Source organism: Salvelinus fontinalis, chromosome 27 (assembly GCF_029448725.1).
Source record: "Salvelinus fontinalis isolate EN_2023a chromosome 27, ASM2944872v1, whole genome shotgun sequence".
Taxonomy (NCBI): domain Eukaryota; kingdom Metazoa; phylum Chordata; class Actinopteri; order Salmoniformes; family Salmonidae; genus Salvelinus; species Salvelinus fontinalis.
The window spans coordinates 30733693-30761303 of NC_074691.1; the positions used below are offsets into that span (position 1 = coordinate 30733693).

General features: G+C 44.0%; 1 protein-coding gene across 8 annotated transcripts; it reads left to right on the plus strand.

The window, feature by feature from the left end:
* Positions 1 to 1397: 1397 nt before the first annotated feature.
* Positions 1398 to 17246, plus strand: LOC129825444 (mRNA decay activator protein ZFP36L1-like). 8 transcript variants are annotated; one of them, XM_055885550.1, is made up of 2 exons: positions 1398 to 1535; positions 14310 to 17246. In XM_055885550.1, the coding sequence occupies exon 2, from the start codon at positions 14322 to 14324 to the stop codon at positions 15300 to 15302; it is 981 nt and encodes a 326-aa protein (XP_055741525.1). In that variant the 5' UTR covers positions 1398 to 1535; positions 14310 to 14321; the 3' UTR covers positions 15303 to 17246. The 8 variants fall into 8 exon arrangements, with proteins under 8 accessions (XP_055741525.1, XP_055741528.1, XP_055741523.1 ...); XM_055885553.1 differs by having other exon boundaries at positions 14313 to 17246; XM_055885548.1 differs by having other exon boundaries at positions 1428 to 1642.
* Positions 17247 to 27611: the final 10365 nt, after the last annotated feature.

Below are 27611 nucleotides of genomic sequence, written 5' to 3' on the forward strand. Positions count from 1 at the left end.
ACATGGTCTCTCCTATCATTGCTATGCAGACGACACACAATTAATCTTCTCCTTTCCCCCTTCTGATAACCAGGTGGCGAATCGCATCTCTGCATGTCTGGCAGACATATCAGTGTGGATGACGGATCACCACCTCAAGCTGAACCTCGGCAAGACGGAGCTGCTCTTCCTCCCGGGGAAGGACTGTCCGTTCCATGATCTCGCCATCACGGTTGACAACTCCATTGTGTCCTCCTCCCAGAGCGCTAAGAACCTTGGCGTGATCCTGGACAACAAACTGTCGTTCTCAACTAACATCAAGGCGGTGGCCCGTTCCTGTAGGTTCATGCTCTACAACATTTGCAGAGTACGACCCTGCCTCACACAGGAAGCGGCACAGGTCCTAATCCAGGCACTTGTCATCTCCCGTCTGGATTACTGCAACTCGCTGTTGGCTGGGCTCCCTGCCTGTGCCATTAAACCCCTACAACTCATCCAGAACGCCGCAGCCCATCTGGTGTTCAACCTTCCCAAGTTCTCTCACGTCACCCCGCTCCTCCGCTCTCTCCGCTGGCTTCCAGTTGAAGCTCGCATCCGTTACAAGACCATGGTGCTTGCCTATGGAGCTGTGAGGGGAACGACACCTCCGTACCTTCAGGCTCTGATCAGGCCCTACACCCAAACAAGGGCACTGCGTTCATCCACCTCTGGCCTGCTCGCCTCCCTACCTCTGAGGAAGTACAGTTCCCGCTCAGCCCAGTCAAAACTGTTCGCTGCTCTGGCACCCCGACGCTCTGGCACCACGACGCCAGGTCAGCGGAGTCAATCACCACCTTCCGGAGACACCTGAAACCCCACCTCTTTAAGGAATACCTAGGATAGGATAAAGTAATCCTTCTACCCCCCCCCCCCCCCTTAAAAGATTTAGATGCACTATTGTAAAGTGGCTGTTCCACTGGATATAAGGTGAATGCACCAATTTGTAAGTCGCTCTGGATAAGAGCGTCTGCTAAATGACTTAAATGTAAATGTAAATGTAAATGTAATAGCCAGATTATTATCTTATAATTTTGCCAGTTCTGATTCATTATGAAATCTAATGGCCATGTTCGTTTCCAGATATAATTCAAGATGATGAGACCCATGAGTCCAACGCTTTGCCACTGCCAGAGGGACAACGGGCCTTATGTAAGGGTGAGAACGGAGTGGACATGTGAGATAGAGAGAGGGGGGAGAGAGATAGAGAGGAATGAAAACTGGGTCGACTACGTGTGACCCCTCCCCTCCATCTCCTCCCCCTTGCCTTTCCTCTGCCCTCTCCGTCCTTCCTTCCTCCTACTTCCTCCTCCTACTTCCTCCTCCCAGCCATGCAGCACATGTTGCCAACACATTCCTCAGTTGTGAGAAATGGTTAAGTCACATCGGCAAGCGTCCCCACAGTAGTTCTGACATGACAGAGCATTTTGTCCCCACACACTATCTCACTCGGGGGCGGCAGGTAGCCTAGTGGTTAGAGCGTTGGACTAGTAACGGAAGGTTGCAAGATCGCTGACAAGGTAAAAATCTGTCGTTCTGCCCCTGAACAAGGCAGTTAACCCACTGTTCCTAGTCCGTCATTGAAAATAAGAATTTGTTCTTAACTGGCTTGCCTAGTTAAATAAAGGTACGTTTAAAAAAACTCTACAACTCTCTTCTTCGCTTTACAACTCTGTCTTTTTCTTTGACTCACTGTCCTCCAGTTAATATCTTAGCTTTCACTTTCTCCTCCCCTCTTTTTGATCATCCTTCTCTACTATCTCCAAATCAATTCCCTCCTTTTTTTCATGCACACATGACAAGTAACAAAAGAGTGATAGACAAGGACAGTAATTCATTTAAATTACAACAATATACAAACTATACAACAACAAAAAGATATGATGTGTGTCTGTGTGTTTGTTTGTTTGTTTCAAATCAAATCAAACTTTGTCACATGCCGAATACAACAAGTGTAGACCCTACCGTGAAATGCTTACTTACAAGCCCTTAACTAACAGTGCAGTTCAAGAAGAGTTAAGTGTGTCCCCTTACAGCTGTTCCATGAGATGTTGATGAATCTTTTTTTTAAAGGTAATTTTGCTGTTTGCTTGAGTAATTGGAGATGGAAGGGAGATCCATGCGATCATGGCTCTGTATAATACTGTGCTACCGTTCTCTATAGTTTACCATCTAGGTTATCTATACCTGGTGGTAATACAGTCTGCTACCGTTCTCTATAGTTTACCATCTAGGTTGTCTATACCTGGTGGTAATACAGTCTGCTACTGTTCTCTATAGTTTCCCATCCAGGTTGTCTATACCTGGTGGCAATACAGTCTGCTACTGTTCTCTATAGTTTACCATCTAGGTTGTCTATACCTGGTGGTAATACAGTCTGCTACCGTTCTCTATAGTTTACCATCTAGGTTGTCTATACCTGGTGGTAATACAGTCTGCTACCGTTCTCTATAGTTTCCCATCCAGGTTGTCTATACCTGGTGGAAATACAGTCTGCTACTATTCTCTGTAGTTTACCATCTAGGTTGTCTGTACCTGGTGGTAATACAGTCTGCTACCGTTCTCTGTAGTTTCCCATCCAGGTTGTCTGTACCTGGTGGTAATACAGTCTGCTACCGTTCTCTATAGTTTCCCATCCAGGTTGTCTATACCTGGTGGTAATACAGTCTGCTACCGTTCTCTATAGTTTCCCATCCAGGTTGTCTATACCTGGTGGTAATTCAGTCTGCTACCGTTCTCTATAGTTTACCATCTAGGTTGTCTATACCTCGTGGTAATACAGTCTGCTACCGTTCTCTATAGTTTCCCATCTAGGTTGTCTATACCTGGTGGTAATACAGTCTGCTACTATTCTCTATAGTTTCCCATCCAGGTTGTCTATACCTGGTGGTAATACAGTCTGCTACCGTTCTCTATAGTTTCCCATCCAGGTTGTCTATACCTGGTGGTAATACAGTCTATTACTGTTCTCTTAAGTTTACCGTCCAGGTTGTCTATACCTGGTGGTAATACAGTCTGCTACCGTTCTCTATAGTTTACCATCCAGGTTGTCTATACCTGGTGGTAATACAGTCTACTACTGTTCTCTATAGTTTCCCATCCAGGTTGTCTATACCTGGTGGTAATACAGTCTGCTACCGTTCTCTATAGTTTCCCATCCAGGTTGTCTATACCTGGTGGTAATACAGTCTGCTACCGTTCTCTATAGTTTCCCATCCAGGTTGTCTATACCTGGTGGTAATACAGTCTGCTACCGTTCTCTATAGTTTCCCATCCATGTTATCTATACCTGGTGGTAATACAGTCTGCTACTGTTCTCTATAGTTTACCATCCAGGTTGTCTATACCTGGTGGTAATACAGTCTACTACCGTTCTCTATAGTTTCCCATCCATGTTGTCTATACCTGGTGGTAATAGTCTGCTACCGTTCTCTATAGTTTACCATCTAGGTTGTCTATACCTGGTGGTAATAGTCTGCTACCGTTCTCTATAGTTTACCATCTAGGTTGTCTATACCTGGTGGTAATACAGTCTGCTATCGTTCTCTATAGTTTCCCATCCAGGTTGTCTGTACCTGGTGGTAATACAGTCTACTACTGTTCTCTATAGTTTCCCATCCAGGTTGTCTATACCTGGTGGTAATACAGTCTGCTACCGTTCTCTATAGTTTACCATCTAGGTTGTCTGTACCTGGTGGTAATACAGTCTGCTACTGTTCTCTATAGTTTCCCATCCAGGTTGTCTATACCTGGTGGTAATACAGTCTGCTACCGCTCTCTATAGTTTCCCATCCAGGTTGTCTATACCCCTGCACACCCTGCAATTCATGAAACACCCCTGCAATCTGTGGAACACTCTTGTACTCTGTGGAACACCCCTGTACTCTGTGGAAGACCCCTGCACTCTGTGGAAGACCCCTGCAATCTGTGGAACACCCTTGCACTCTTTGGAACACCCCTGCAATCCGTGGAACACCCTTGTACTCTGTGGAACACCCCTGCACTCTGTGGAAGACCCCTGCAATCTGTGGAACACCCTTGCACTCTGTGGAAGACCCCTGCAATCTGTGGAACACCCTCACACTCTTTGGAACACCCCTGCAATCCGTGGAACACCCCTGCAATCCGTGGAACACCCCTGCACTCTTTTGAACACCCCTGCAATCCGTGGAACACCCCTGCATTCTTTGGAACACCCCTGCAATCCGTGGAACACCCCTGCACTCTTTAGAACACCCCTGCAATCCGTGGAACACCCCTGCAATCCGTGGAAAACCCCTGGAATCTGTGGAACACCCCTGCACTCTTTGGATCACCCCTGCAATCCGTGGAAAACCCCTGGAATCTGTGGAACACCCCGCCTTCTGCAGTAGTTTTTTGTTATTTCAAGTTTTCAAATTGTTGCATGTGTCTTCTTCCTACGGGGGTGGAAAGATTTGTTATTGGTTGAGTGGTCTGAACAGAACCAACTGTGACATGGACCACACAACTCCAGATGTGTTAATTCGTCTAAAGCGCTGAGCCTTTTGTCAGGCCTTCTTCCCAGCTGCGGTGGGGCCTCTCCCTGTGCAAACATTGCTTTTGTACAGCATTCAATGTCAATCGGCTCGACATGAAGAAATCTCGGCCCTTTATTATTAGGCTAAGACTTGACACAAAGAAAAACTTCCTTGCATAATAACTTAATAGGCTCTTTCCTGCCTTTCAATCATCTCTCCTTCACTTGGTGGGAAAAAGAGAGAGTTCAAAAAGAGAAGACGTACGGAAGAGTTGTCTCAAAGGCTAAACGAATGCTTTGCATCCAATTCAGTACACATGATGGAGGAGTGACTCAATCCATCATGGATTTTTATGGGGAGCTCTTATCTTGCCATGAACTTCTTGTGAAATAACATACCATGAATGAACTCAAATAAATCACAGACGTGCTCTTCAAACAGATAACCCCCCCCCCCCCCCCGCTCTCTCTTCCTCTCCCTCAATCAAAAGCACACAGACTTTAATCCACTAGAACAATAACAAAGAAAAAAAGTGGGAAAATTGAGTTGCAACATGGTAGAAAGAAAATATGTTTCAGAAAATAAACCACATTCCATTTTGTATTGCAAAACAGCACCATGTCAACAGTGTCAGGCGTCCAACACTCTGCGCCAAGGTCTCTGGGCTCTGGTGAAGCAAAACATTATGGTCGGAAGATTGCCATGGGAGACTGAAATGGAGACTGTACGGAGGGATAGAGAGAAGGGGGAGAGGAGAGAGAGAGAGGAGAGAGAAAGATGGTATACTCGTAATGTGGTTTTGTACAATTGGATTACTGCTTCCTGAAATCTGCACATTGCAAGCTTTGTGGGACAACGACCAGATACTGCAGTATACTGTAGCTATAGCTGTTACCTTATATTCCTCAGCTACCAGAACAGCAACATTTAACATTTTTCTTTCACTATCTACACTCTTACACTATCTACACTCCTTTGTGCTCACTTTCTCCCCCTCTTTAGATAATCTGTTCATCTTGTATGCGCCACCATAACTCTTTTGGTATTTTTCAAACGCTGTCATTCTCACAGAGGGATAAGTTCCTGTCCTACATTAAATTCTCTGAAAGTAATTACATCATTTGTGTAATTAATCAACCGGATTGACATAACGGCTTTTTCCCCACAGCCTGTTTCATTGATTTGATGAGGACCAGTTGAGTCAAGCCTAATGGGTCGTCTTACTAAACAGCAAACATTAATCCATTTGACTTGGCCATCACTACAGATCAGTCAGACTTGGCCATCACTAAAGATCAGTCAGACTTGGCCATCACTACACATCAGTCAGACTTGGCCATCACTACAGATCAGTCAGACATGGCCATCACTACAGATCAGTCAGACTTGGCCATCACAATAGATCAGTCAGACATGGCCATCAGTACATATCAGTCAGACTTGGCCATCACTAGAGATCAGTCAGACATGGCCATCACTACAGATCAGTCAGACTTGGCCATCACTACAGATCAGTCAGACATGGCCATCACTACAGATCAGTCAGACATGGCCATCACTACATATCAGTCAGACATGGCCATCACTACAGATCAGTCAGACTTGGCCATCACTACATATCAGTCAGACTTGGCCATCACTACAGATCAGTCAGACTTGGACATCACTACAGATCAGTCAGACTTGGCCATCACTACAGATCAGTCAGACATGGCCATCACTACAGATCAGTCAGACATGGCCATCACTACATATCAGTCAGACATGGCCATCACTACAGATCAGTCAGACTTGGCCATCACTACAGATCAGTCAGACTTGGCCATCACTACAGATCAGTCAGACTTGGCCATCACTACAGATCAGTCAGACTTGGCCATCACCACAGATCAGTCAGACTTGGCCATCACCACAGATCAGTCAGACTTGGCCATCACTACAGATCAGTCAGACTTGGCCATCACTAGAGATTAGTCAGACTTGGCCATCACTACATATCAGTCAGACTTTGCCATCACTACAGATCAGTCAGACATGGCCATCACTACACATCAGTCAGACTTGGCCATCACAATAGATCAGTCAGACATGGCCATCACAATAGATCAGTCAGACTTGGCCATCACTAGAGATCAGTCAGACATGGCCATCACTACATATCAGTCAGACTTGGCCATCACTACAGATCAGTCAGACATGGCCATCACTACAGATCAGTCAGACTTGGCCATCACTACAGATCAGTCAGACATGGCCATCACTACAGATCAGTCAGACTTGGCCATCACTACATATCAGTCAGACTTGGCCATCACTACAGATCAGTCAGACTTGGCCATCACCACAGATCAGTCAGACTTGGTCATCACTACAGATCAGTCAGACTTGGCCATCACTACAGATCAGTCAGACTTGGCCATCACTACATATCAGTCAGACTTGGCCACCACTACAGATCAGTCAGACATGGCCATCACTACACATCAGTCAGACTTGGCCATCACAATAGATCAGTCAGACATGGCCATCACTACAGATCAGTCAGACTTGGCCATCACAATAGATCAGTCAGACATGGCCATCAGTACAGATCAGTCAGACTTGGCCATCACTAGAGATCAGTCAGACATGGCCATCACTACAGATCAGTCAGACATGGCCATCACTACAGATCAGTCAGACTTGGCCATCACAATAGATCAGTCAGACATGGCCATCAGTACAGATCAGTCAGACTTGGCCATCACTAGACATCAGTCAGACATGGCCATCACTACATATCAGTCAGACTTGGCCATCACTATGTATCAGTCAGACTTGGACATCACTACAGATCAGTCAGACATGGCCACCACTACAGATCAGTCAGACTTGGCCATCACTACATATCAGTCAGACTTGGCCATCACTACAGATCAGTCAGACTTGGCCATCACTACATATCAGTCAGACTTGGCCATCACTACAGATCAGTCAGACTTGGCCATCACTACATATCAGTCAGACTTGGCCATCACTACAGATCAGTCAGACATGGCCATCACTACACATCAGTCAGACTTGGCCATCACAATAGATCAGTCAGACATGGCCATCACTACACATCAGTCAGACTTGGCCATCACTAGAGATCAGTCAGACATGGCCATCACTACATATCAGTCAGACTTGGCCATCACTACAGATCAGTCAGACATGGCCATCACTACAGATCAGTCAGACTTGGCCATCACTACAGATCAGTCAGGCATGGCCATCACTACAGATCAGTCAGACTTGGCCATCACTACAGATCAGTCAGACTTGGCCATCACCACAGATCAGTCAGACTTGGCCATCACTACAGATCAGTCAGACTTGGCCATCACTACATATCAGTCAGACTTGGCCATCACTACATATCAGTCAGACTTGGCCATCACTACACATCAGTCAGACTTGGCCATCACAATAGATCAGTCAGACATGGCCATCACTACAGATCAGTCAGACTTGGCCATCACTAGAGATTAGTCAGACTTGGCCATCACTAGAGATTTGTCAGACTTGGCCATCACTACAGATCAGTCAGACTTGGCCATCACTAAAGATCAGTCAGACTTGGCCATTCCTACAGATCATTTCACACTGATGATTTTGGATCATTGGTCAGTGAATCCTTGACCCTTTGTACTATAAATGCATGTTTAGACACTCTAACACAGAAATCAACAATTTTCCACATCAGAACATCTTTGCCTCCTATGTTTTGGAGAATGCTTTATTTTTACAAAACCGAATGTAAATAGTTGAAAGATTCAGTCGCCCACATTGCAGGAGGATGACTCTGTCCCTCTGAGCGTACCCTCCACACAGCACCAATGACAAAACGTAGGCCTACATTGTGTGTGTGTGTCTGCGTGCGTGTCAAAGCATACATTGGTCTCTCTGGTACCAGGCTCACACGGAGAGAGATGTTGAAATTGCAGTGGAATATGGAAGCAGCATGTTACATGATATATTTCCTTAGGGCCTCAAGCAAACCAGCACCTTCCACACAAAGCTATCATCCTCCTGCATGGCATGGGGAATTAAGCAGCACTGTGTTTTGTCATGGCTAGTTGTCATCCACCCACTGGGCACAGACGTCAATTCAACGTCTATTCCCCACTGGCTCAACGTAATTTAGTTGACATTTCGTGGAAACAACATTCATTCACAACAACCAGTGTGTGCACAGTGGGCAGTTGTCACACCCTGACCTTAGAGAGCCTTTATATTTCTCTATTTGGTTAGGTCAGGGTGTGATTTGGGTGGGCAATCTAGTTTTCCTATTTCTTTGGTTGGCCTGGTATGGTTCCCAATCAGAGGCAGCTGTCTATCGTTGTTTCTGATTTGGGATCATACTTATAGGCAGCCTTTTTTCCCACCTTAGTTTGTGGGATCTTGATTTTGTATAGTTACTGTGTAGCCTGCAGAACGTTACGTTTGTTTATATTTTGTTGTTTTTTTGGTGTTCATCAAATAAAGAAAGATGTACACTTACCACGCTGCACCTTGGTCTCATTCCAACAACGGACGTGACAGCAGTTACTATTATTTCTAATGAATCACCTTGAACGTCTCAGTTAAATGTTCCTTGGATGGAAACATCGTTTTTTTCATCACTTGATAACATCTCTTATCTCGTATACTATTTTGGAGGTTAGGAAAAACTGTGAACAATTGTTTTCATTTTTGGTCTAACACTCATTTCTGGAAAATGCTTAAAAATCAAGTTTCAAATCCAGGTCATGTGACATGATCAACCACAACATAGGGCCCTAGTAATGTACAAGGCCTTAATGCCATGAGTTGTGTTATATGTTTTTGGTTGGGGAAATACAAGCACAGGTTTCCCTGCCCTGAAGGAAGTTACGGATGATATAATTCTACGAAAACCATGGAAAGTATGTGCATGTTCCTCTCATACACCATGAGGACTCAAACCAATAACCAAAAACTGGATGAAAATAAGCTGACTGCTGCAACACTGTGGTGATGTCACGTCCTGACCATAGTTCTTGTGTGTTTTGCTTGTTTAGTGTTGGTCAGGACGTGAGCTGGGTGGGCATTCAATGTTGTGTGTCTAGTTTGTCTGTTTCTGTGTTCAGCCTAATATGGTTCTCAATCAGAGGCAGCTGTCAATCGTTGTCCCTGATTGAGAATAATATATAGGTGGCTTGTTTTGTGTTGGGGATTGTGGGTGGTTGTCTTCTGTCTTTGTGTTCTGCACCAGATAGGACTGTTTTTGGTTTTCACATTTATTGTTTGGTTGTTTGTAGTGTTCAGACATTCTTTATTAAATTATGTTTAACACTAGCCACGCTGCGTTTTGGTCCTCTCCTTCATACCAGGAAGAAAGCCGTTACAGGTGACCACCATCCAATATGGCAGAATCTAACCGCCTCTCTCTCCATCTCGCTCTATTTCGCATATAATATCAGAGAGAATATGGTCAAACCAAATCATGAAACAGTTTTTCATTAATAAGAAAAACAAACGTGCTTCGACCAACAGTTCATCTAGAAGACCCTACTGACACAACATACCTGGCTTTTCTTTGAGGTGTTATTGAATCCCCAACAAAAAAAACAAACAGGTTCTGAATGGACCCTTACAAAAAAAGATTGCATTCAGAGTGCAGAATATCTGCAGTACTGTAGTATTTACTGCCTATACACTGAAGTAGAGGTCGACCGATTATGATTTTTCAACGCCGATACCGATTATTGGAGGACCAAAAAAGCCAATACCGATTAATCGACCGATTGTTTTAAAATGTATTTATTTGTAATAATGACAATTACAACAATACTGAACGAACACTTTTATTTTAACTTAATATAATACATGAATAAAATCAATTTAGCCTCAAAAAAATTATGAAACATGTTCAATTTGGTTTAAATAATGCTAAAACAAAGTGTTGGAGAAGAAAGTAAAAGTGCAATATGTGCCATGTAAAAAAGCTAACGTTTAAGTTCCTTGCTCAGATTATGAGAACATATGAAAGCTGGTGGTTCCTTTTAACATGAGTCTTCAATATTCCCAGGTAAGAAGTTTTAGGTTGTAGTTATTATAGGATTTATAGGACTATTTCTCTCTATACCATTTGTATTTCATATACGTTTAAATATTGGATGTTCTCATAGGCACTTTAGTATTGCCAGTGTAAAAGTATAGCTTCCGTCTCTCTCCTCGCCCCTACGTGGGCTCGAACCAGGAACACATCGACAACAGCCACCCTCGAAGCATCGTTACCCATCGCTCCACAAAAGCCGCGGCCCTTGCAGAGCAAGGGGAACAACTACTTCAAGGTCTCGGGGGGGGGTGACGTCACCGATTGAAACGCTAACCCCGCTAACTAGCTAGCCATTTCACATCAGTTACACCAGCCTAATCTCGAGAGTTGATAGGCTTGAAGTCATAAACAGCTCAATGCTTGAAGAGCTGCTGGCAAACGCACGAAAGTGCTGTATGAATGAATGCTTACGAGCCTGCTGCTGCCTACCACCGCCCAGTCAGACTGCTCTATCAAATATCAAATCATAGACTTAATTATAACATAACAACACAGAGAAATACGAGCCTTAGGTCATTAATATGGTCAAATCCGGAAACTATCATTTCGAAAACAAAACATTTATTCTTTCAGTGAAATACGGAACCGTTCCATATTTTATCTAACGGGTGGCATCCATCAGTCTAAATATTGCACAACCTTCAATGTTATGTCATAATTACGTAAAATTCTGGCAAATTAGTTCGCAACGAGCCAGGCGGCCCAAACTGCTGCATATATCCTGACTCTGCGTGCAATGAACGTAAGAGAAGTAACACAATTTCCCTAGTTTAATATTGCCTGCTAACCTGGATTTCTTTTAACTAAATATGCAGGTTTAAGAAAATATACTACTGTGTATTGATTTTAAGAAAGGCATTGATGTTTATGGTTAGGTACACATTGGTGCAACGACAGTGCTTTTTTCGCGAATGCGCTCGTTAAATCACCCGTTTGGCGAAGTAGGCTGTGATTCAATGATAAATTAACAGGCACCGCATCTATTATATGCAACGCAGGACAAGCTAGATAAACTAGTAATATCATCAACCATGTGTAGTTAACTAGTGATTAGGTTAAGATTGATTGTTTTTATAAAATACGTTTAATGCTAGCTAGCACCTTACCTTGGCTCCTTGCTGCACTCACATAACAGGTAGTCAGCCTGCCACGCAGTCTCCTCGTGGAGTGCAGTCTCCTCGTGGAGTGCAATGTAATGATCGGTGTCCAAAAATGCCGATTACCGATTGTTAGGAAAACTTGAAATCGGCCCTAATTAATCGCCCATTCCGATTAATCGGTCAACCTCTACACTGAAGAATAACTGCAGTTAGAGTGCAGTATAATTGCATTATGTTGCAAATACTGCATCCAAAATAAATAAAACATTTACTGCAGTAATTTTGCAGTGTAACTGCAGTTACAGTGCAGTTTAACTGCCGTTCAACTGCAGTACACTGCAGTTATTCTGCAATTATTGCATCCAAAATACCACAGTCGACTGCAGCTACTGCACTTTTACTGCAGTATCAAAACTGCAGACCTTTTTTGTGAGGGGAGAGTTTCTGCTCTTTTCTATAACCTGTATAGAATATATGTACAATATATGGTATAATGGGAAAGGGGGATACCTAGTCAATTGTACAACTAAATACATTCAAATGAAATGTGTCTTCTGCATTTAACCCAACCCCTCTAAATGAGAGCAGTAGGGAGATTATTTGACATCATAAATACTTGGAAAGTAGGTTTCTCACTCACAGACTGGGATATGGTGTGGGGGGGGGGGGGGTGGGCAGGGTACATGCAAATTAAATACTGTAGTATTTAATATAGTTTACACAAATTTAGTGTTTTTGCATACATTTCTGTAGTATTTACTACAGTGTTTTTTTGTGGATACCACCGTGTGTAGTATAGTATTCTACAGTATACTACATAATTATATAGTAAGTACTGTAGTATTCTATAGTAAACTGCAGCATTTTTTCGTGGGTAAATCTGAAATGTCACGCTACAATTTGCAATCACAAATCACTCTGGAGTCAGATGTTAACAGAATGTGTAATTTGGCCTGTTAAACACAAAAATATTTTTTAGAATTAGTCAGGTCTGCTGCCACATTTTCATATGTCAATCGAACTCAAGCCCCTCCCAGCCAACATAACCATGCATACATGCCGCGTTTTAAAAGGGAACTGCGCTCAACTTTTGCAGGATAGAGGGGGCTCTCTGCAGGGCAGAACGGACACTTAAATCTGGACTAACCACAAGCCCTGTGTTTTAGGTAACTTTATTGTTTTCTCTTTACAATAGCTACAACAAAAATGACAGCAACTATCGTTCTTCCTTTCTTAGAATACACCGACGTGAACAAGGTAACGAATGTTCATTGATTGCTTTGAGCGGAGGGCTGAAGCTAACGTACCTGGCTAGCTAATTGTTTAACTAATTTATCATCGCCTAGCTAACTCATTAACTTTTTCGGGATTGTTCAACAAATGTCAGTGAGTACTAGCTGTATGCATGGCATGTCGGTGACAAAGTATAAAGTGCTTAATGGCTGTTAACAATTCAGTACATTTATAATAATTCGCTCAGCAGGCAATTTATGTTGTCGCTGTTCATGTCACATGTTATGTTCGGGTCTAGATAAGAGTGCTTAGCGTCGCAAGCTTACAATCTAACATTACCATTTTAAATGTTACCTAGATAGTTATGTAGTAACAAACGATTATTTGACAATACAACGCTTTGCCATCAAACTATGGGTTCACGTCACATGGTATTGAAAATTATTTGATGAACAGGCGGATTCAACACTAACGATAGCTACTAGTTTTCTTGCAACCATTTGCGCCGTTGACGTGTGCAATGCATGCCTTGCTGAAAAGCTGCGTCGCGCAGAGAAATGGCAATCAAAATCAAATCAAATGTTATTGGTCACAAGCATAATTAGCAGATGTTATTGCGGGTGTATCGAAATGCTTGTTTTCCTAACTCCAACAGTGCATTAGTATCTAACAATTCATAACAATACACGAATCTAAAAGTAAAATAATGGAATTAAGAAATATCTAAATATTAGGACGAGCAATGTCGGAGTGGCGTTGACTAAAATACAGTAAAATGGAATACAGTATATACAAGTGAGATGAGTAAAGCAGTATGTAAACATTATTAAAGCGACCAGTGTTCCATGTCTTTGTATATAGGGCAGCAGCCTCTAAGGTGCAGGGTTGAGTAACCGGGCAATCCCCACTCAGTACGAATTGTAAACAGCTGTGCCTCAGTTTGAAAACATATTGGATCCGAAAGTAACATGTCAGCATTTGAATACTGTTTATCTATAACCCTTTTGAAATGGATAACCAGTAAACATCTGCTGAAAGTTTTAATCGATTGTCTTGTCTATGTAACTAGCATTTGTGCATATTGCTGTCACATGCACATACTAAGGCCATAATTGTTAGGCAGTGCTTTGTTTGTTAGTAGCCCATTTGTCTTTACCAGGTGACTATGGAGATGAGTCTTTCTATATTGTTGTTCAAGAGCACCTAGTAGAATGAATATTCTGTTCAATGCAAGTAATAAAAGGTCTGGACTGTAACCTCGGTCAAAGTACTGCTAGATCAAAACTTTATTTTTTTTCATTCACTACTGATTGACATTGACACTATCTACATTTTTATGTGACTGTGTTCTTTTCTTAGCAGAACAATAAGATGTTGAATTACAACAACAACACTTTCAATGGGCCCCACAACAACGGCTCCTCCTTGCTGGACAGGAAGGCGGTGGGGGGCGGTGGGCTGTTGCAGAACTGTGACTCGGTCACCCTTCCCAACACTAAATTCAACCAGAACCAGTTCATCAACAGTCTGAAGGTGGACCCCTTCTCGCTCCTGATTGGTGGTTGCAGCAGTAAAAACAAGGAGAACTGCTTCCGAGATCGCTCCTTCTCAGAGACCGGGGAGCGCCTCAAGCCGGGCAGTCAGCTCCAAGCTCTCGGCATCGGACAGAGCCAGGGCCAGCAGCAGGTCAACTCCAGCCGCTATAAGACGGAGCTGTGCCGGCCCTTCGAGGAGAATGGCTCCTGCAAGTATGGTGACAAGTGCCAGTTTGCCCACGGCATGCAAGAGCTGCGCAGCCTGAGCCGCCACCCCAAGTACAAGACAGAGTTGTGTCGCACCTTCCACACTATGGGCTTCTGCCCCTACGGCCCGCGCTGCCACTTCATCCACAACGCAGAGGAGCGCCGCGGCCCACCGCCACCCCTCTCCACTTTCAACAAGATGGAGCGCCCTCGCCTCCAGCACAGCTTCAGCTTCGCTGGGTTCCCCAGCCAGGGCGGTCTGCAGGTCAGCCCCACTTCGGTCACCCCGCCACCTATCTCCACCGATGAGGACATGAGTGACTGGCCCAACAAACCCTTCACCTACACCAGCCAGGAGCTGGCCAACCTGTTCGGGCCCAGCTTAGGGGGGGGCCTCCCTGTCTTGGAGCCTGGTCTGCTGACCCCGGCAACACCCTCCCCCACCGCCCCCTGCTTCTTCCGGCCCATGTCGGAGTCTCCCGCCAGTCCCCCGGACTCTCTCTCAGACCTGGAGGGCTACCAGAGCAGTCAGAGCGGCTCTGAGTCCCCCAGCCTGGACGCCTCACGCCGCCTGCCCATCTTCAGCAGGCTCTCCATCTCTGATGATTAGTGTCTACACCCCCAACCCCATGGTCCCGTCCCTCATCCTTGTTTACAACCCAGAAGTGGACATGGTAGTTCTATGCAGAAGTGTTGTAGCCACTTAGTCCAATCAAAAAGCAGATTTCCTCATCTGTAGAGGAACCTCCGCTCCCCCCCCTGCCCTCCTCATCTCAGATTAATCCGATTAGCCAATGAACAGAGGTGTCTTTTATTTTACCCAAATGGTCACTTAAGAATCGTGATCCGTAGCGGTTAACATGAGAACACTAGTTCAAGACAAGTCGTCCTTGGGTGAAGGGCTACAATAACGGTGAACGGTAGAAGAGATGGATCAGACCATTTCAGTGACAGCTCCAGTGTGTCCCATGTCACGAGTCCCCCGTCATTTGGTGCATAGCAGTTCTGCATATTGTCACGTGACCATTGCTGCCTGTGCCACAGCTATCGTCAAACCTCTCATCCTTCTACGCCTCGAGAGGACTTGTGACAAATCAGTGCTCCATGTACAATGGGTCACCTTTTTCTTAAAATTAAACCAGCAAAAATATTATTGGACAATCAGTTCTGATGAAGTGCCTTGGTGATGTCCAATCAATGTGTACCAAGACACCTGTGGGACTACAATGGTTACTTTTAATGATCCCACTTTTTTTCCTGCTCCTCTATTTTTGAATTGTGTAATTTTTGGATATAAGGACTAGACAAACGCACAGATGACTTTTGTTTAGAATAAGGGGGGGAAGAATTCAAATTTTATTTTGGTGCTGATATGTGCTCTCTGGCACCATGATCACAACCCCTAAGAATAATCTGTGGTGCCCTTAGAAAATGTCTATCTGTAGTCGTGTTGAAGGTCGGAGGAGTAGGACTGTTCATATGAGTAAACTCTGGCCTATTAATATTTGAGCTTGGCCTGTCCTCTGTCTCCCAGGACCACCCCCACCACCACCCAGTTTAATAGCTGACTGAGAGGACCCCTCTGTCAAAAATCTGAGTGAAAAGCTCTTCCATTAATTCCACCTTGTTCAACATTATTGTTTAGTTTGTTTTGAAAACCTTGAGGTTTTTCCTTGTCACTGATTATTTAACTTATCAGAATGTATTTATTGCTGATCTTAAGGCATTTTTTTTGTATTTATCTTGATAATGAAACAATAGAATATATTTTCCTTTATGTTAAATTATGATCTTCTGTATTGATTGAAGACTTTATTTTATTTTCTCCGACAGTTAATATATTATACAGCAATTACATTTTTCTGTTTTGTAACTACACTTTGATTTATTTAGAAAGTTAATCTTAATTTAAAGTTATTTCCGTTGTATTTATTGTTTTTTTTTCCCCTTCCCTGATGTTGAGCTGTGGTGTTCAGGTTGTGTTTCCTATCCTAATCCTCCTTCCAGTCGTGGATTGCAGCAGCTCTCCAAGGTTCTCTAGAATGCAGACTTGGGTGTCAGTCCTCTTCCTGTTATTTCACTTTCTTTTGACCAGGACAAACATTAATTTTAGTATTTAAGTCACTCTTAGACTAACAGCGTTTTTATGCTGCTAACAACAAATGGAAATGTCTTGAATTAGTTAATTATGGACGCTCGCAAATTCCACAATGCCATGTACACATTTCTTAGCTTTTTTTTACCAAATAAGGTGATGTTGTTTTGGTCATTTTTGTTGGACCAGTCATTCCCATTTAAGTACCTATCAATACATTCCAGGTATCCCCAAGCATTGTGCCTTTATCACACGTTTTAGAACACAGAGCAGATTTAAGCCTAAACCCCTTGTAGTGGAATAAAGGTTACCAGGGTTGACGTCAATCAACAGGTGAATGTATTCTCTTTTTAGCAGCTGTTGCTGTTCTCTATAGACTTCTTCATTCACATGTATTATTTTTGTAATGACAGATTGCAGTTTAAACTTTAAACCAATAAAACCCATATTTCTATTGAACATCTGTCTTCCTGATTGACAAGGGCTGTTTGCGGCTGAGGTTGGGAAAATGTTCATTGTAATCTTTTCATTGTTTTTGATGTAATCATTAAACGTCAACACTCATCACATGACAACGGTGAGAAAATAGTTTCCGTGGGGAAAGCAGCCTGTGTCCTAGGAGCTGGCTTCATTTGGCCTGGGCATCGAATGGGGACCATAGAGTTCATGTTGGTGATACAGTGCTAGATTATTTGTATCCTACCGCATATCTTCGACTTATTCTCTCACGTCTATACACCAGTAAACTGGGGAACTTGGTTTGAAAGGCTTGGGTTTGAGCACGGCCAAGTAGCTAACCTAACACCAAATACAGTCAAACAAAATTACTTAAACTGTTTTCCAGGAAAACATTTCCAAGACAGAATCTAACTTCTGTTCTCTCTCAGGGCCTCAAACTATTGTTGGTGGGCTGCTTTACTCTGATTAGAAGCAACCGAGGAACAGCAACAAACTTTCAGTGTTGCTCCCTATCTCGAGGACCTAGATCAGGCTTTCACAGGCTGCGTCACCATGGTTACTGTAAGGTAGGAAACTTGAGCTTTTATGGTGTTGACTCTCCCATGTGTTTTGGCCCTAATTCTCTCTTCTCCCCCCCAGTCCCTCAGTTAGGCCTGTTACAGCTGATGAATTGCGGGTTCAGTTTATTTGTTATTCCACGCTAGGCAGAGCCAGGGCCGGGCCCCCCGAGGCCTGGTCTTATCTCTAATTTCCTCACAGAGACAAGTTAGACTAATGGAGCAGCCGTTTTCCTAAGTCAATACAAACTTGAAGCAAAACAGTGGGTCTTTCATTGTAGTACGCTGAGCTGCAAAGCTAAAAACATCGTGTTTTGCTTACTTCTTACCTCATGATGCAGCTAAGACCTTGTTGGTTCGGTTTTCAGAACAGGGTTTCCTAAAATCTGAGAAGTATTACTGTCTTACCTCAATTAGCCACTAAATCCCTAATTTGAAAGCGACTGCTTTTCTGGAAGCTCTGCTGCACCATTTTCCCCCACGTGAGCCAGCTCCCTAGCAATTTAGGTTATAGCCAATGAGCTCAGACTCTCGCCACTTGAGTGACAGCTAACACGGGCGCCCTCATAGATAACATCCTAACCAACTTGCCCTCCAAATTTACCTCGACTGTTTTCAGCCAAGATCTCAGCGATCATTGCCTGCATCCGTAACGGGTCTGTGGTCAAAAGACCACCCCTCATCACTATCAAACACTCCCTAAAACACTTCAGCGAGCAGGCCTTCCTAATCGACCTGGCACGAGTATCCTGGAAGGATATTGACCTCATCCCGTCAGCAGAGGATGCCTGGTTATTCTTTAAAAGTGCTTTCCTCACCATCTTAAATAAGCATGCCCCGCGCAAAAAATGTAGAACCAGTAAAAGATATAGCCCTTGGTTCTCTCCAGACCTGACTGCCCTTGACCAGCACAAAAACATCCTGTGGCGTTCTGCATTAGCATTGGTTAGCCCCTGTGATATGCAACTTTTCAGGGAAGTTAGGAACAAATATACACAGGCAGTTAGGAAAGCTAAGGCTAGCTTTTTCAAACAGAAATGTGCATCTTGTAGCACAAACTCAAAGGTCTGGGACACTGAAGTCCATGGAGAGTAAGAGCACCTCCTCCCAGCTGCCCACTGCACTGAGGCTAGGAAACACTGTCACCACCGATAAATCGACTATAATTGAGAATTTCAATAAGCATTTTTCTACGGCTGGCCATGCTTTCACCTGGCTACCCCTACCCCGATCAACAGCCCTGCACTCCCCACAGCAACTAGCCCAAGCCTCCCCCATTTCTCCTTCACACAAATCCAGATAGCTGATCTTCTTAAAGAACTGCAAAATCTGGACCCCTACAAGTCAGGCGGGCTAGACAATCTGGACCCTCTCTTTATAAAATTATCTGCCGAAATTGTTGCAACCTCTATTACTAGCCTGTTCAACCTCTCGTATCGTCTGAGATTCCCAAAGATTGGAAAGCTGCCGCAGTCATCCCCCTCTTCAAAGGGGGAGACACTAGACCCAAACTGCTATAGACCTATATCTCTCCTACCCTGCCTTTCTAAGGTCTTTGAACGCCAAGTCAACAAACAGATTACCAACCATTTCGAATCCCACCGTACCTTCTCTACTATGCAATCTGGTTTCAGAGCTGTTTATGGGTGCACCTCAGCCACACTCAAGGTCCTAAATGATATCATAACCGCCATCGATAAAAGACATTACTGTGCAGCCGTATTCATCGACCTGGCCAAGGCTTTCAACTCTGTCAATCACCACATTCTTATTGGCAGGTTCAACAGCCTTGGTTTCTCAAATGATTGCCTCGCCTGGTTCACCAACTACTTCTCTGATAGAGTTCAGTGTGTCAAATCGGAGGGCCTGTTGTCTGGAACGCTTGCAGTCTCTATGGGGGTGCCACAGGGTTCAATTCTCGGGCTGACTCTCTTCTCTGTATACATCAATGATGTCGCTCTCGCTGCTGGTGATTCTCTGATCCACCTCTACGCAGACGACACCATTTTGTATACTTCTGGCCCTTCTTTGGACACCATGTTAACTAACCTCCAGACGAGCTTCAATGCCATACAACTCTCCTTCCGTGTCCTCCAACTGCTCTTAAATGCAAGTAAAGCTAAATGCATGCTCTTCAACCGATCGCTGCCCACACCTGCCCGCCCGTCCAGCATCACTACTCTGGGCGGTTCTGACTTAGAATATGTGGACAACTACAAATACCTAGGTGTCTGGTTAGACTGTAAACTCTCCTTCCAGACTCACATTAAGCATCTCCAATCCAAAATTAAATCTAGAATCAGATTCCTATCTCGCAACAAAGCATTCTTCACTCATTTTGCCAAACATACCCTCGTAAAACTGACCATCCTACCGATCCTCGACTTCGGCGATGTTATCTATAAAATAGCCTCCAACACTCTACTCAACAAATTGGATGCAGTCCACTGTGCCATCCGTTTTGTCACCATAGCCCCATATATTACCCACCACTGCGACCTGTACACTCCCGTTGGCTGGCCATCGCTTCATACTCGTCGCCAAACCCACTGGCTCCAGGTCATCTACAAGTCTCTGCTAGGTAAAGCCCTGCCTTATCTCAGCTCACTGGTCACCATAGCAGCACCCACCCGTAGCATGCACTCCAGCAAGTATATCTCACTGGTCACCCCCCAAAGCCAATTCCTCCTTTGGCTGCCTTTCTTTCCAGTTCTCTGCTGCCAATGACTGGAACGAACTGCAAAAATCACTGAATGCTGGAGACCCATATCTCCCTCACTAGCTTTAAGCACCAGCTGTCAGAGCAGCTCACAGATCACTGCACCTGTACATAGCTCATCTGTAAACAGCCCACCAAACTACCTCATCCCCATACTGTATTTATTTGTTTATCTTGCTCCTTTGCACCCCAGTATCTCTACTTGCACATTCATCTTCTGCACATCTACCATTCCAGTGTCTAATTGCTATATTGTAATTACTTTACCACCATGGCCTATTTATTGCCTTACCTCTCTTATCTTACCTCATTTGCACTCACTGTATATAGATTTTTCTTTTTTCTACTGTATTATTGACTGTATGTTTGTTTACTCCATGTGTAACTCTGTGTTGTATGTGTCGAACTGCTGTGCTTTATCTTGGCCAGGTCGCAGTTGTAAATGAGAACTTGTTTTCAACTAGCCTCCCTGGTTAAATAAAGGTGAAATAAATCAAATAAATAAATAAAAACAAGATGAACACACAGCAGAACAAGAGAGGGCAATGACGTGGTACACATCTGCACATGTGTGACGCAGTTCGCAGTTTTCGGGGACCACCTTTAGCTCATGAGCGCTACTTTCAGAACTACGGTATATAATAAAATGTAAACAAAAGTACAGGAGAATATCTTTAACCCTTTTGTGATTGTAACCTGGAAACCAAACCACTACTTGTTAATGACTTAACACACCCAAGTCACGAAACTTGACTAGAGAGAGAAGTGTACTTGTTTCAACGAGTGGGTGGGTGTTGCCTGAGGGACAGGGTATAACACATTCTCAAGTGCTGCAAACCCTCAGCACACATTAGTGATTCCTGTTTCATGGTAATGACTTGTGAAGGAAGGTTACTGTGCCTTTAAGAAGTGCAGCTGCAGGGGAAGAGAAGAGGCCAGTTCTGTAGTTGTTGAGTAATGTTTCTGCTGCTGCTACAGACTTTGCGATATCTCTATTCACTGTTTTACCCTGTTTGAGAACGAGGAGAACAAACCGACAGATGTCCATACCTCCTGTGTAGCTCAGTTGGTAGAGAATGGCGTTGGACAAAAGCGTCTGCAAAATGGCATATATTATAAACTCAGCAAAAAAAGAAACGTCCTCTCACTGTCAACTGTGTTTATTTTCAGCAAACTTAACATGTGTAAATAGTTGTATGAACATAAGATTCAACAACTGAGACATAAACTGAACAAGTTCGACAGACATGTGACTAACAGAAATGGAATAATGTGTCCCTGAACAAAGGGGGGGGTGAAAAGTAACAGTCAGTATCTGGTGTGGCCACCAGCTGCATTAAGTACTGCAGTGCATCACCTCCTCATGGACTGCACCAGATTTGCCAGTTCTTGCTGTGAGATGTTACCCCACTCTTCCACCAAGGCACCTGCAAGTTCCCGGACATTTCTGGGGGGAATGGCCTTAGCACTCACCCTCCAATCCAACAGGTCCCTGAAGTGCGCATTGAGATCCATGCTCTTCGCTGGCCATGGCAGGACATTGACATTCCTGTTTTGCAGGAAATCACCCACAGAACGAGCAGCATGGCTGGGGGCTTTGTCATGCTGGAGGGTCATGTCAGGATGAGCCTGCAGGAAGGGTTCCACATGAGGGCAGGAGGATGTCTTCCCTGTAACGCACAGCGTTGAGATTGCCTGCAATGACAACAAGCTCAGTTGGATGATGCTGTGACACACCGCCCCAGACCATGACGGACCCTCCATCTCCAAAATCGATCCTGCTCCAGAGTACAGGCCTCGGTGTAACTGTCATTCCTTCAACGATAAACACGAATCCGACCATCACCCCTGGTGAGACAAAACCGTGACTTGTCAGTGAAGAGCACTTTTTGCCACTCCTGTCTGTTCCAGCGATGGTGGGTTTGTGCCCATAGGCGACGATGTTGCCGTTGATGTCTGGTGAGGACCTGCCTTACAACAGGCCTACAAGCCATCAGTCCAGCCTCTCTCAGCCTATTCCGGACAGTCTGAGCACTGATGGAGGGATTGTGTGTTCTTGGTGTAACTCGGGCAGTTGTTGCCATCCTGTACCTGTCCCACAGGTGTGATGTTCGAATGTACCGATCCTGTGCAGGTGTTGTTACACGTGGTCTGCCACTGCGAGGACGATCAGCTGTCCGTCCTGTCTTCCTGTAGCGCTGTCTCACAGTACGGACATTACAATTTATTGCCCTGTTGTCACGTTCTGACCATAGTTCTTTTGTGTTTTCTTTGTTTTAGTGTTGGTCAGGACGTGAGCTCAGTGGGCATTCTATGTTGTGTGTCTAGTTTTCCTTTTTCTGTGTTTGGCCTGATATGGTTCTCAATCAGAGGCAGGTGTTAGTCGTTTGTCTCTGATTTGGAGCCATATTTAGGTATCCTGTTTTCTGTTGGGGTTTGTGGTTGTCTTCATGTCTTCGTATCTCTGCACCAGACAGAACTGTTTCGGTTTTTCACATTTTGTTGTTTTGTATTTTGTAGTGTTCACGTTTATTGGCTTTAATTAAACATGATGAACACTAACCACGCTGTGCTTTGGTCCGATCCTTCGTCCACAGAAGAAAGCCGTTACACCTGGCCACATCTACAGTCATCATGCCTTCTTGCAGCATGCCTAAGGCACGTTCACACAGATGAGCAGGGACCCTGGGCATCTTTCTTTTGGTGTTTTTCAGTCAGTAGAAAGGCCTCTTCAGTGTCCTAAGTTTTCATAACTGTGACCTTAACTTCTTTGGGCTGCAAGCCCGAAGCCGGGCACAATATGACAACAGCCACTTCAAGTGCAGGGCGCGAAATTCAAAATATATTTTTTAGAAATATTTAACTTTCACACATTAACAAGTCCAATACAGCATATGAAAGATAAACATCTTGTGAATCCAGCCAGCATGTTCGATTTTTTTAATGTTTTACAGCGAAAACACCACATATATTTATGTTAGCTCACCACCAAATACAAAAAAGGACAGACATTTTTCACAGCACAGGTAGCATGCACAAAGCCAACCTAACTAACCAAGAACCAACCAAACTAACCAAGAAACAACTTCATCAGATGACAGTCTTATAACATGTTATACAATAAATCTATGTTTTGTTCGAAAAATGTGCATATTTGAGGTATAAATCAGTTTTACATTGCAGCTACCATCACAGCTACTGTTACAAATAGGACCGAAGCAGCCAGAGTAATTACAGACACCAACGTCAAATACCTAAATACTCATCACTCACCATCGATTTTTCATAACATTTCTGAAAAATCGATGGTGTATAGCAAATTAAAGACAAACATCTTGTGAATCCAGCCAATATTTTCGTTTTTTTAAGTGTTTTACAGCGATAACACAATATAGCATTATGTTAGCTTACTACAATAGCCTACCACACTACCGCATTCATTCATCAAGGCACGTTAGCGATAGCAATAGGCACGTTAGCGATAGCGAATAAACCAGCAAAAGATATATCATTTTTGACTAACCTTGATAAGCTTCATCAGATGACAGTCCTATAACATCAGGTTATACATACACTTATGTTTTGTTCGAAAATGTGCATATTTAGAGCTGAAATCAGTGGTTATACATTGTGCTAACGTAGCATTTTTTTCCCAGAATGTGCGGATATTTTTATGGCACTCAACTATTCTGACAAAATAACTATACATAAACGTTACTAAAAAATACATGTTGTATAGGAAATGATAGATACACTAGTTCTTAATGCAATCGCCGTGTTAGAATTCTAAAAATAACGTCATTACGACATTCTCGCTATACCTAAGCTGGGAGTACCCAAAATCTGGGCGCAAACGACTATTTCACATGTTCGACAGATATATGAAATAGCATCATAAAATGGGTCCTACTTTTGGCGATCTTTCATCAGAATGTTGTACAAGGGGTCCTCTGTCGGGAACAATCGTTGTTTGGATTTAGAATGTCCTCTTCTCCAGTCAATTAGCACGGAAAGCTAGCAAAGTGGCGTGAAGCTCTCCTTCCTGAACAAAGGCACACAACGCAACACGCCTAACGTCCCGAAAAAATTTCAATAATCTAATAAAACTATATTGAAAAAACATACTTTACGATGATATTGTCACGCATCAAATAAAATCAAAGCCGGAGATATTAGTCGTCTATAACGACAGCTGTACAGAAGGCAAAACCAGGTCCCTTCACGCGCTCTCCAGAAAACAGGAAACTGGTGACACGTCATACAAAGAGCATTTGTTCGACCCCAGATCAAGTTACACACTCCATTTCTTCTCTCACTGCCTGTCGACATCTAGTGGAAGACGTATGAAGTGCATGTATACTGATATATATCAAGGACATTTATAGGCAGGCCCTAGAACAGAGCATCGATTTCAGATTTTCCACTTCCTGTCAGGAAGTTTGCTGCAAAATGAGTTCTGTTTTACTCACAGATATAATTCAAACGGTTTTAGAAACTAGAGAGTGTTTTCTATCCAATAGTAATAATAATATGCATATTGTACGAGCAAGAATTGAGTACGAGGCCGTTTGAAATGGGCACCTTTTATCCGGCTACTCAATACTGCCCCTGCAGCCCAAACAGGTTAATTGACTACCGTCTGTAAGCTGTTAGTGTCTTAACGACCGTTCCACAGGTGCATGTTCATTAATTGTTTTTGGGTCATTGAACAAGCATGGGAAACAGTGTTTAAACCCTTTACAATGAAGATCTGTGAAGTTATTTGGATTTTTACGAATTATCTTTGAAAGACAGGGTCCTGAAAAAGGTGAAGTTTCTTTTTTTCTGTTTATATGATATTTTATACCTCCTGGGTTCTCCCCATCAGACTAAACCATCAGACTAAATCATTTGGATCTGCCTACACCAATAGCACTGAGGAAAGTCCGTATTTAAAAAGATGTGATGAACACACACAATAAATTAGCATAAGGGAAGGGGTGAGAGAGAGAAGTTTAGCTCTGTGGGCAGGGTAACATATCAGCAGGCCTATTTGACTGGCCGATTCACACACAGGCCTACTTGACTGATAAGTCACTAAGCAGAGTTTTCCAAAGTAATGGCATGATTGAGTTGATCAATTATAAAAGGGAGAAGGAAATCGAATTTCTCTGATTATTTTTTCTTGATACACTGCTCGTTTAACCCGGAAGCCAGCCGCACCAATGTGTCGGAGGAAACACCATACAACTGGTGACCGTGTATGCGCCCGGCCGCCACAGGAGTCGCTAGAGCGCGATGGGACAAGGACATCTCGGCCGGCCAAACCCTCCCCTAACCCGGACGACGCTGGGCCAATTGTGTGACACACAGCCCGGGATCGAACCCGTATCTGTGGTGACGCCTCAAGCCCTGCAGTGCCTTAGACCGCTGCGCAACTCGGGAAGTCAGTAAAGGATTTATTACACTCGCAGACAGAATAACAAACCAGGAAAACGTAAACAAAAGCAGAGTGAATATGGAGCAGGGGGGCCATTACATCTATCTCCCCCAGGTTCTGTCCTCATTCTGTTTCTCATTGGGCAGGAGACAGTGTAGTGAAAGAGGTGAGCTGATTGAGACAGACGGAGTGTGCGAACTTCGCTCCCTCTCTCCCAGCCCTGTTAACTTCGCTCCGTCTCTCCCAGCCCTGTGAACTTCGCTCCCTCTCTCCCAGCCCTGTGAACTTCGTTCCCTCTCTCCCAGCCCTGTGAACTTCGCTCTCGCCATTATGTGACACGCTGTTTCCAAAACACCAGTGCTGCCGTGGCCAAGTCCACCTGCAGGAGCGGAGCTCTGGAGTCCAGTCACGGGGTGCTCCCAGCCTCCTACAGGCCGTGTCATAACTCCTCGCTTCTGACTGTCTATGACGGCGGCGTTGGGGGAAATAAGCAGGTGCGAGGAGGAACAGTGATTTCAGATGTGCGGTCTTGGCACTTATTAGGCTCTAGGAAAAGGTGGGATGAGTGAGATACTGCCTCTGGGTCTACTGTACCCAATCAGACTACCTGTAAAAACATGTCAGCTTTTCAAACATTATAAGGGTGTTTGAAGGAAAACAAAAGCTGACACCCCGGTGAGGGAGTGCTGTCTGTCTGTCCCTGAGGCTGTGGTCCTGTCTAAACACTCTAAGCGAAGACTCAACAGCACCGGTTTCTCCAACAAACCGCTACAGACTGGCATAGCCGTTAGCACTGCACACCTATGACAGAGACTAGTGGTGTGTGTGTGTTTGTGTGCACGCACACATCATACCTTACTGCTGTTCTTTCCCTTTGAGAGCCCATCAAGTGAAATAGTGTTGCGTTTGGACTTGACAGAACGTTCTAATTGGGCGAGTTGACCAAACCCAGAACATTACACTTGTGTGAGGATAACTGAGGCGAACACTCTTGGGAAAACTCCCATTGCTCTTTGATTGGCGTGAAAATAATGCCTCTGGAATAAAGCATATGACTAGAAAGACAAACATACTGCCTTTTGATACTTATGAAGACTTTTTTTTGCTGTTCCTCTTCTCTTTGGCATTGAGCTATAACAGAACACACGCACATCAAGCAAAAGCATGCGACTACTGTATGATGTATGTAGAAACACACACACACACACACACACACACACACACACACACACACACACACACACACACACACACACACACACACACACACACACACACAGAGAGTGTGTGTATAGAGGTAAGTGTTGGTGGAAAACATCAGAAATAGGAAGAACCAGCCAAAATGACACCATTGTTCATCTAACCAGCCACACTTCCTCTTAAGGCACAGGAGGAGCTATGGAAACAGAAGTCATGGGAATGGGCACCATAGCAACGGCCTCTCAAGGTCCTTTAGTGTCAGCAGAAGATTGATGGGCCTTCTTCCAACCAAAGGGAGGTTCAGGAATCCTGTCAATTAGTAGCTGACTGAAACGGCCTTTTTCAGTCATTTTACATTTACATTTAAGTCATTTAGCAGACGCTCTTATCCAGAGCGACTTACAAATTGGTGCATTCACCTTATGACATCCAGTGGAACAGCCACTTTACAATAGTGACAGCCACTTTAC

Bases quoted from the DNA above. Each gene is read 5' to 3' on its own strand.
- LOC129825444 (XM_055885546.1), top strand. From the start codon at position 12,924: ATGACAGCAACTATCGTTCTTCCTTTCTTAGAATACACCGACGTGAAC. The intron at 12,975-14,309 runs GTAACGAATGTT...TTCTTTTCTTAG, and splicing joins AATACACCGACGTGAACAAG to CAGAACAATAAGATGTTGAA.